The sequence below is a fragment of the Calliphora vicina genome, chromosome 1 (assembly GCF_958450345.1).
Source record: "Calliphora vicina chromosome 1, idCalVici1.1, whole genome shotgun sequence".
In the NCBI taxonomy this organism is placed as follows: domain Eukaryota; kingdom Metazoa; phylum Arthropoda; class Insecta; order Diptera; family Calliphoridae; genus Calliphora; species Calliphora vicina.
The window spans coordinates 99019206-99030294 of NC_088780.1; the positions used below are offsets into that span (position 1 = coordinate 99019206).

At 27.7% G+C, this 11089-nt stretch overlaps 2 protein-coding genes across 2 annotated transcripts; one reads left to right on the forward strand and one right to left on the reverse strand.

Annotated features, from left to right (window-relative positions):
• Positions 1-2493: 2493 nt before the first annotated feature.
• Positions 2494-3497, reverse strand: LOC135964018 (uncharacterized). Its single transcript, XM_065516068.1, has 2 exons — positions 3291-3497; positions 2494-3209 (listed from the first exon to the last, which is right to left on the reverse strand). The coding sequence occupies exons 1-2, from the start codon at positions 3447-3449 to the stop codon at positions 2562-2564; spliced, it is 807 nt and encodes a 268-aa protein (XP_065372140.1). The 5' UTR covers positions 3450-3497; the 3' UTR covers positions 2494-2561.
• A 343-nt stretch (positions 3498-3840) lies between these two features.
• Positions 3841-10872, forward strand: LOC135964044 (pyridoxal phosphate homeostasis protein). The gene is made up of 5 exons (XM_065516103.1): positions 3841-3983; positions 4052-4264; positions 5318-5465; positions 5540-5781; positions 10596-10872. The coding sequence occupies exons 1-5, from the start codon at positions 3891-3893 to the stop codon at positions 10671-10673; spliced, it is 774 nt and encodes a 257-aa protein (XP_065372175.1). The 5' UTR covers positions 3841-3890; the 3' UTR covers positions 10674-10872.
• The last annotated feature ends 217 nt before the right edge of the window (positions 10873-11089 follow it).

Below are 11089 nucleotides of genomic sequence, written 5' to 3' on the forward strand. Positions count from 1 at the left end.
TGAGTTTTAATGGTTGTGTTTAGTTTGTAGTGCATAAATTAGATTGCAGAAGTTATCTCTTTCTAAAAGAATATTTTCCAATATTTAGACCAACAATTTTAGAAGTTTCATTCAGAATCCAACCTTAAAAATTAAGTCATCCTACTATATTCCATATTTTTATAAATAACAATATTTGCGGAATTTCTAATTGCCGAATTTCTAAATTGCTGGGAAGCCATGAATAACCTTCATCTCTTGTAACAATCTTTGCTGAATGCCGTGCAAATATGATTGATTTTAATGATCACATGTGTGAAACAAAATATCGGCCTAATGCTAGCCACGGCTTCCGTGGCATACCTCTATCCGATAGTCCATATTTTCAATGACTCTGAGACATAATAGAGGTTAATGTGCTGAATTCTAATCATTTAGCTCTTGAATTGTTCTTGGCTTATTTCTTTTAAATATCTCAAAAGAAATCACATGATTGTGGCGGTAACAAATCACATGATCATGACGGCCAATTAACATCGCCACGACGTGAGACCATTGAATTTCTCGCGCAAAAGAGTCATTGTTTCGTTGGCTGTGAGGTACCATCCTGTTGAAACCACATATCGTCCAGGTCCCTATCCCCAACTTCTGACCACAAGAAGTCCGTTATCATCTCACGATAGCGAACACCATTCACGTTAACTGCTTGTCCCACCTCATTATTGAACAATCACTCGTGGATACTCATTAGCTGAAATTTAAGAACAATTCTTCCGATTGTGGACACATTTGGTCGATTATGCAGACCAAATAAAAATCACGAAGTGCAAGAAATGCATTTTGATTTGAAAACCCATTTTCGTAAAAGGTTTCAACAATCTGAATTGTGTACCTCTTCATGGTTGAATTTGTCAAGTTGGGCAAAAAGCTTGACTTTAAGGTGTGACTCACAATTAACATCGTGCATTATGGTTGGGCTACCCATTACATTTAGATGGCAGATCTACTTGAACTCGTATACTAGTTCCAAGCAGCTACTCAAACATTCACCTGTAGATCTTTATATATAAGGTTCAATCATAGATCTTTATATAGTCCCATTTAAGCTTCAATCGTAGATCTTTATATAGTCCCATTTAAGCTTTAATCGTTGATCTTTATTTATTTAGTCCCATTTAAGCTTTAATCGTAGATCATTATATGGTCTCATTTAAGCTTCAATCATAGATCTTTATATAATCCCATTTAACTAAGTTAAGAAATATTTATACATAGATAAGTGTGTTCTACTCATTAAATAAAAGAATTCCTTGAATAAATAAATATTTAAATGAATTTATGCAAACATTTCATATAACTACAAAAAACGGCAGTTAAAAAAAAAGAATTCGCCCAAGTCAAACATTAATTAATTAAATAAAACTATTTAACTTTCTTATAATATTTAAATGAAGTTTGAATATCAATGTGATCAAGCAACCAACCACTTATTAATAAACAATCAAACATTTAACAAAGTAAAGGTGTTGAATATCAGAACGTTCGTTAAAATATCGATGATCTTAAATTAGCTATATTAATGTTAAATACGGCCTATTTCGATTGTATTGATTATATGAAATAGACTTTAAAAATAACCTTTTAGCATTTTTTAGAAAAACTATAAATTAGATAAAAACTAAATTTTGTATATGTATAAGTATTTCTGATTTATTTTCATTCTTCAAAAATCACACGTGCTCTAAGAAGAAGTTCATGCTTCTTCGCTTGAATCTCGAGTATAGAACAGTACTTATGAATCTTCAAAGCAACTCCGCTTGAAAACCTGCATTATCTACTATTAAATTAAGAACGTTTTAGAACACTGAAATTTGTTTTCAAAATATTATTTTGGCATACATTTTGGGAAATACATGATCTTAAATTCTGGAACTATTTACTATATGATCAGTGATCACTTAAAAATGTCTTCATCAACTTTTCGCTGCATTTGGAAGATGTTTAAACAAATATCAGCCCCAATTCAAACGTTGTTGATGGACTTCATAATTCTGATCTTATTTGAGTTTATAAAATTTTGTATGATCTTGTTATTGGTATTCGCGTTTGGTTACTCAATATTCAACTTAGTAAGTTCTCAAATAGTTTAATGATTTTCTTAAATATTAATATAAAAATTTCAAAATTATAGTGGAATAACAACTACAATGAGAATTCACAAACTTTAGAGAATTTAAAATCCGAACGTCTTAGTGATGGTTTAATGGAAAACGGCAGTTTCAGTAAATATCCCTATGTAGTTGACTTGCCATCAAGAGCTTCAGCTGAATCTTTTAAATCTAGCAAAAAAATTAAATCCATTGAGAAACACCAGTAACAAGCAAAATAACAAGAACCAATTAGAAAAGAAACTAAAATTGTAAAGCAGAGATACGGTAGCGGATTTGATATGCAAATATATAGGGTGTCTAGGCTTCGAGGATTCCAAAAACACGATTTCAAACTTTGTAAATTTCTCTAAAATTGTGCAATAAATTTTTATTTTTACAATAAATCAATTTCATTCTAGTTGTTACAAAACCTTAAACTCTATGGAAACTTTCATGATCATATTCATCATCGAACGATAGTCTTTCCTCTTTGTGTTTACTTGATCTTTTTGTTTTACTCAATCTAGATTTATTATGCGATTCCACATCTTCCTCCGATAGAATTTCCCTTTTAATATCAGTATGTTTTTTCGTATCTAATTTGCTTAAAATATCTTCTTCCTCTTGATAGATATTTGATTTGGTTGATGTTGATGGTCTATTATCCGAATCTTCCCTTAATTTTGATTTTTTACCCAAACTAGTTTTAAGTGTCTGCGAAGCTCGACTCGTTTCATTTAGTTCCTGTTTTATTTGAGAGATGAATGGATTTTTGAATGGTTCAATAATATCATCAATGTCGCTGGTGTTTGAGGTCGCCTTATGGATTTCTTTATTTACAAATTGTTCTAAATCAGCTTCGGATTTAATGAATTTTCCTTGATTCTCTTCGAATTCTGCTTCAATTTCCAGTTGTTCCAACAAGCTGGCTCTCTGTTTTATGAGGGTTTCATTGGGTGGACCAATTCTCAAGCAGGTTTCACCCACAATTTGATGTGCCACTAAATCAGATTCTGGATTTCGATCATTTTGGATTTCATTGGATATTGGTATTTGATCTACTGGTAGAACTTCGTTCAACTATGGATTAAGATAAGTTTTGGGTTATCGATGGATTTATACCGATGAATCTGTTGATATACTAAGTAACATGGTACTTACAAATTCAAATGACCACATGGCAAAATAATAAACGATTAATAGGATTAATGTAAATTTAAAAATTTCCTTGCACACACTTAGGGAACCATCAACAATCACAGCAACGGAGCCTCTAACCAGTCCTTCAAGTAAATATTTAATTTGTTCAACAACTATCATGCTGTTTTCGAAATCATGGCGATTTTTTCATAAATGTACAATAATGAATTTTTGTTTAGAATATTTTTTTACAAATAAATAAAAATTGATTGAACAAATCAACTAAAAACTCCAGTGGTGAGTAGTATTACTACGTTTAAAGCATTCATTTATTTAGGACAAAAACATAGCATAGACACGAACCAGTATAGACAAGAGCTTATCATAGACGACACCTTTTTCTATAATAAGTTTCTGGTGGCATCATTGTTCTTGTTTGACTGTCACAGTTGTATTTTCTGGTACTTTTCCTGCTTTAATGCTACTTTTTAAACAGCTGTTTGTTTGTTATTGTTGTTATGGGATTCAATGATTAAAATCTTATCTCTGTTTGCTAAAAATAATACTATTTAACTATTATTTCATATTAGACAAATCTCCAATTTAAAGTCTGTTAATTAAATGATAAAACGAATCATGTCGGATGTTGATGTAAAAGCTGGTATTCAACACATTCTAAAACGGATTGATGTCGCTTACGAGCTACGGCCGAAGGTTTGTTTTTGTTTATAAATTGGCCATAAAATGTGTTCCTCATCATAATGTTTTGTTTCAATTTCCAGGAGTTAAAGGCAAACAAACCCCTTTTAGTGGCTGTTAGCAAAACTAAACCTGTAGAAATGATTATTGATGCCTATTCGGTGGGTCAGCGTCATTTCGGCGAGAATTATATACAGGAATTGGTGGAAAAAGGCAATCATCCTGATATTTTGGCTCAGTGTCCCGATATTAAGTGGCATTTTATTGGACATTTACAAAGTAATAAAATAAATAAGGTAGAGTAAAGTTTTATTGGTTTATACTGCATTTATTTCGGGTTACATAGTTTTCATATAATAACCATCACAAATTCAGGCTAGTTTTTGGCCTTCGACAAGTTTGATTCTCGTTCTGGCGCGTCTGTGATGTAAGGCTTCATATAACCTAAGGTGTGGCGCGTCTTTTATTTTGGATAAATCCTGGTGGAAACTATAAAAACTCATGTACCATTTATAACTCGACGTATGAACTGGTGGACTACCTTTATATATCCATTCTCAACATCTAATTATTTAGCTTTATTCAAAGGCTTATTATTAAAATCCATTCATCGTTGAATTAATTCATAACAGAATTCATACAACCTTTAAATGATTCAATTTTTGTTTATTCAAATCGTACACAAATTAAATTAAAATATTTTTATTCATTCAGTTTTCTTTCGCTTTTAATCAATTACAAAATGAACTGAAAAAAATTTACTTCAACATTTTTGTAATAGATTTGAATTGAAGACAAATTTAATCTGATAATACAATTTTAAAGCCAGTTTTAAAAGGATAGGAATTCAAGAAAATTTTAATGATTCAATAAGCAATTAATTTTCTTTAAATGATGAATTCTCAAAGGACTGAGTTCAATACATAAATACAAAGGAAATAATCCATAATGAATTCATTCAATAGAATTGTCAATATAATTTTAGGTTAAAAATGAATTAGACATTCACCCTTATCGTGGTTGGCGTAAACGTCATACGCCTACGACAGTTTCGTACTAGATTAAAGAAACAGTTTGCATTTTATCTTTAATCTAGTACGAAACAGTCGTAGGCGTATGACGTTTACGCCAACCACGATAAGGGTGATTATGAAAATTGGTGTAAATTTGTCCAAGTTTAAACAATAAAATTTCCAACACCTTGATCATTTCCATTCAAAATTTTGTTACATCCACATAAAATTTTAAAATGTAATTATGGGTGACCTATAAACTTGTATAAATTATTGTGATATAATTATAAGTAGATTTGGATATATTTATTAAATGTTTTTTTTTATTTATTACAGATCATAAAACTACCCAATTTATTTATGATCGAAACTGTGGACAGTCAAAAATTAGCTAACCATTTGAATAATGCCTGGGAAAAGATAGAAACTGAAAATAAACAACCATTACAAGTGCTCATACAAATAAATACAAGTGGTGAAGAAGGTAAATTATGAAAACCTTTTAAATTAATTATTACTTAAAACTAAATATAAATAATATTTTTCCTTTTATATTAGCTAAAAATGGCGTTCAACCCAGTGAGGCTTCCTCGTTGTATAAATTCATTAAAGAAAATCTAAAGCAACTCGATGTTAAGGGTGTTATGACCATTGGAGCATTTGGTTTTGACTACAGCCAAGGACCAAATCCCGACTTTGTGAAACTAATGGAAGTGCACAAACAAATATGCAAAGAAAATCAATTAAATGACGCTGAATTGCAGGTGTCGATGGGCATGTCGGATGATTTTGAAAAGGCGGTAAGTAGAATTGGTATAATTTAGAATTCGATTTGAAAAATTAAAATTTTTGAATGCAATACACCAACTAATATTTAGTGATGGTGCAAATTTATTCACTACTATTATCGCAAAGTATACAGAGGTGTCACGAGACAGAAAATAATCTAGTTTTCTATTTGTCTCTTTCCTTATATACACCCCTTTTCATTGTTTTCTTTATTTGTTTTGATTGCATTACTTTGTCTACCATATTCGCGTTATATATAGCGTTTTGCTTTAACATATCACTGATATTGTAGTACAAAATATTTGCTATCCCTTTTTAAGAGAACTGCCCTTTCATCTGATTTTAAATTTTTGAAACGTCAAATTTGACACTGTATATTTTGTGCTACTATTTAGTTTTTGTTGGCGAATTACAAAATAACAGCCTAACTAAGCAATAGTGAAAGTGCTGTTGAAAACTTGTCCACTGAAATGAACGACGCTACGAACTATGACCCCAAACAGAAGATAAATTATATCCCCAAAATTGCGAATTTTATTCATTATGAATTAAAACCCCAAATCTTCTAAATGAAATAAGTACCCAAAGAAGCAAAATAAATTGACAAACCAAAAATTAACTAATTATTAAATTGTCCCTAATTCTGGAAGTGAAATAAATGCGGAAACGAACAATCTAAGTCCCTAAATATCGTTGTTGTTTCTCTGAATATAACATTTTGGAGTTTTAGTTCATTTTCGGTTTGGAGACTTAGTTCGTAATTACAAAATGAACATTATATAGTAAAAATTTACTTTTCTAACATATTTAGTGTTATTGAATTTCTTATTCTTTTTTTTAAAAAAAAAAACACACACAAACTAAATTAATATTTCTATTCAAATTCTTGAGCAATAAAAAATTTGCTGTTCGAAATTAAAAATTGAATATTAAAATACTAATCGAAAATGACTATTTATACATATTCGAATTTAGATTCGTTATGGAAAATTTTAATTCAAGTTTTATATTTAAAATTAAAAACAAATATCGAAATTTAACATTCATAATTGATGTTGATATTTTCTATTCGAAATTCATCATCGGTATTCAAAATTTCATGTTTTTATTAAAAAATATTGAAATTTCGTTTTAAAATTTCTAATTGAAGCTGATCATTTTTATTCGAAATTGAAAATCATGGTTAAAATTTATACATTTTATTCGAAAATTTAAGATTTTAATTTGAAGTTTGTTAACCATTGTATTTGAAAAATACAAAATACTGTATTTAAAATATTTCAAATATTTATTTTTCGATATTTCGTGATCCGTTGGATCTTCATGATTGATTTTAAAAATATATTTGTAATACAATACATAAATAGCATTAAACATTTTTGTGACAATAATTGACTGCATTGGACAATATAATAAACACAAGCTTAATTATTTTTTTTAAAGAATTATTACTTGATATTGGAAATTTCTAGTTCAAATTCAAAATTATAATTCCATATTTTTTATTCAAAATTTTAAAATTAGGAAATTTGTACTTGATATTTAAAACATCTATTTGATAGGAACATATCAATTAAAAATTTCCTTTTGAAATTGAACACATGTTGTATTCAAAGTTAAAAAATGTTATTGATATTTAAAAATTTCTATTCCAGATTAAAATTTTTTCGGTAATTAATATTTTTATTCAAAATTAAAAAGTTTTATAAGAAATTAAAAAAATTCTATTTGTAATTCAAAAGTTTTATTCGAAAATTAAATTTTTAAAATCGCTATTCTTAATTCAAAATTTATTATTCAAAAAAACTACTTAAATTAAATATTTCTCTTCATATTTGAAAGTGAAAGTATATGAAATTTAAAATTATTATTTATAGTTTTGAACATTTATACAAAGAAGAAAAATTTTAAATTTTCATTCGAAATTAATATTTTTATTTATTTTTCATTAATAATTTGTATAAATGTAATATTAGGGTTCAATTAAATGAATATAGTTATGTATGACATAGCTATATTGCTGTAAGCTAGATTGACAATAATAATTTAACAGTTTTTAAACATTTACAGTGGTTGCCAAACAATGGAAACTTTTCCAAATATTTCATTAGTGGTCTAAAATCTGAAATAATTTTTTAAAAAATTTTAACATTGTGTAGTATTTTATTTGTATACTTTTATTAAATTAAATTCTAACCCCCATTAACACGAAGCCTGGTTATGCTTTAACTAACAGTTATACTGTCGGTTACAATTATTTTTGTATGGAAACTGTCAGTATAACTATTAGTTAATACATAACCAGACTTCGTGTTACTGGGGGTAAAAATGAGAAAATAAAATTAAAAGATTTCCTTATTACGGCATTGACAAAACAATGGAAACTTAGGTATTATTTTAACAAATATGGTCTAAACTTTGCAATAACTCAATATTTTGTTGGGTATCCCTTATTTTTTATAACTGCTACACATCGACGATGTATTGAACCAATTAAAGAGTCAATGGTCTCCTTTGAAATATTTTGCCTCCGATAAATCTTCCTTCCTGGTGTAATTTTGGGTCCTTATTTTACGATCTACAATTTCCCATAGATTTTCTATGGGATTGACACGTACCTCGTTGGATTGTAACCTTTCGGTTACAACCCTAGAGGTGTGTTTCGGGTCGTTGCCGTGTTGGAATCTCCATGGTAATATGGTTCTGTATCCTATACCTGTCATGGTATCTTTTATAATATGAATTGGGCCCATACCTTGCCCTGAAAAACATCCCCATACCATAATATTGCCACCGCCAAACTTTACAGTCTTATTTGTGTACTTTGGATCTAATGTTTTTCCCTTTGGTCGTCTTACAAATGTTCTCCCATCACTGCCTCTTAAATTGTATTTGGATTCGTCGGAAAAGAGGACAGTATTCCATTTCTGTATCGACCAGTTTAAATGATCCTTGGCAAATTGTAGAAGAGCAGAATGGTTCTTTTTAGAAATGAGTGGTTTTTTCACAGGACGATAGCCACCAAGACCAGCTTCATTTGCTCTGCGACTAACTGTTCGGGTACTTATTTCTAATTTTAGGCTATTAACAACATCTCAAGGAGTTATTTTTGGGAATTTCTTGAACTCTCTCGCTATTAAATTATCTTGTCTAGGAGTAGTCTTACGAGGTCTTCCACCTAAATGTTGAGTTTTTACAGAACCGGTCTCACGAAATTTCTTTATAATTTCTGAAACTGCTGATTTATTTATTGAATATTTGTCACAGATACTTTTTTGTTTTAAACCAGCTTTAAAATTGTTAATTATTTTATTTTTTAAGTTTTCACAAATCTTAACTTTAGCCATTTTCGTTAGCTTTGAAAAAAAGCAATTATGCGAAAAACTTAGAAAAAGAAATGGTGAAAAATTACCAGAATTTAAAAATAAAATAAAATAAAATAAAATAACTGTAAACAGGATGCTTTTTACATCGTTCTTTTAAATATTATTTTCGTTTTACACTTCTTTCTTGCAGAAGTTTAAAATTTTCCATTGTTTTGTCAGTAGCGAAATAGTGAATATTTTTAATTTTGTTCCATTTTTTCAGAATATTATATTATTATTATTTATATAAATAAATACAAGTAAAATACAAAAAAAAAAATTATTTTCATAAAATATTTTAATCAATGTATATCTCAAAGTCATAAATTTTCTATACTTTCATTTCGAAATTCAAAATAAATATATTTGAAATTATAAAAAAATATGTTCAAACATTTATATTCGAAATTTTAACTTTATTCTAGAAGTTTTAATTTAATCATTTTTTAATTTTCTGTTTTCGAAACAAAATTGATTCTTTTTCATTGAAATTGAAGAATTTTACTCGAAAATACAAATTTTTATTTAAAATTTAAATAAATTATTTTAAAATACATTTTCTTATCAAAAATTTCTATTCGGTTAAATTAAATTGAATTGATATTTTCTGCTTACATTGAAAATTTTGAAATTAAACATTTTTACTGGATATTGAATATTTGTATTAGTAATTGAGAATTTTTGTTCGAAAATTTAATTTTTGTATGGAAAAATTTTATTCGAATTTGAAAATTATTTGAAATAAAAATGTTCAGCTCGAATTTTAATCCTTTAGAAAATAAAATTTTGAAATTGCTTTCAAATTTTATATTAAAATATGAAATTTTATAATAAAAATTTCAATTTTATATTAAAGATTTCAATTTTATATTAAAAATTTAAATTTTATTTATTTTTGAAATTAAAAATTCTTGTTCAAACTAAAAATTTAATGTTCCGATTAGAAATTTTCAGTTTAAAGTAACAATTTTGTTAGAAAATTCTTATTTATTTTGAAAATTAAAAATTTATTTCCAAAACAAAATAGATATTCTCAACATAATTTAAATTTTCGCCAATTTCAATTTAATATATTGAACACATTGGGTTAGATGTTTAAATTTCCAATAACTGTTAAATTACAATTTTAACAAATCAATAACATTTTTGTTAAGAATTAGTATGCTGAATTCGCAATAATTGATAAATTCACTGAAATTTATTGTTGGGGGATAAGCTAGTTCCTATGCGCATTTCACTGGTTGCTTAGGCCATCTTTTTATCTTTTCACACATAACCGAAAATTCCATAAATTTTAGTTTCTTTGATTTAACAAAATTTGTTTCAATTATTTCAAATGCCCTCATCCAGAATCAAAATATTTTATAATGTAAACAAAATATTGTATTCGTATTATTAAAAATTTGTTTTTATTTATCAACTATTTCATATATTTTTTTCTATTTTTTTATTCCTTCCAGATTGAAATGGGTAGTACTATTGTGCGTGTGGGAAGTTCTATTTTTGGTTATCGGGCTAAAAAGACCACTACTGCTTAATTCCTCTACGTATGGTTCGATATTATGCTGCTAGTGAGTGAATCGTACACTAAATTTTAAAAATTGTTTTTTTTTTGTATAATTGTTGTTTTAGCCGTTGTATATGTGGAAATGAGTAAGCAATATAATACTTATTGTTGTTGTATATAGAAAAAATAATATATAAAATAAAGATCTGTTCATTTATATACTAAAGAAATGTTTTGTTTGTTTTTAGAATTTAGGACAATACATGCTGATTGTTTTTCCCTCTACTAGATGACGCAGTTTAGCTATTTGAAATATATTTGTTAATACTAAATTATATATGTATGAATAAGAAGTACAAATACACACAAATTATATATAAACTTTAAATTTGGTATTTTACTTGGAAAACAGTTTGAAATCTCTTGTTTGTATAAATGAAAATAAAG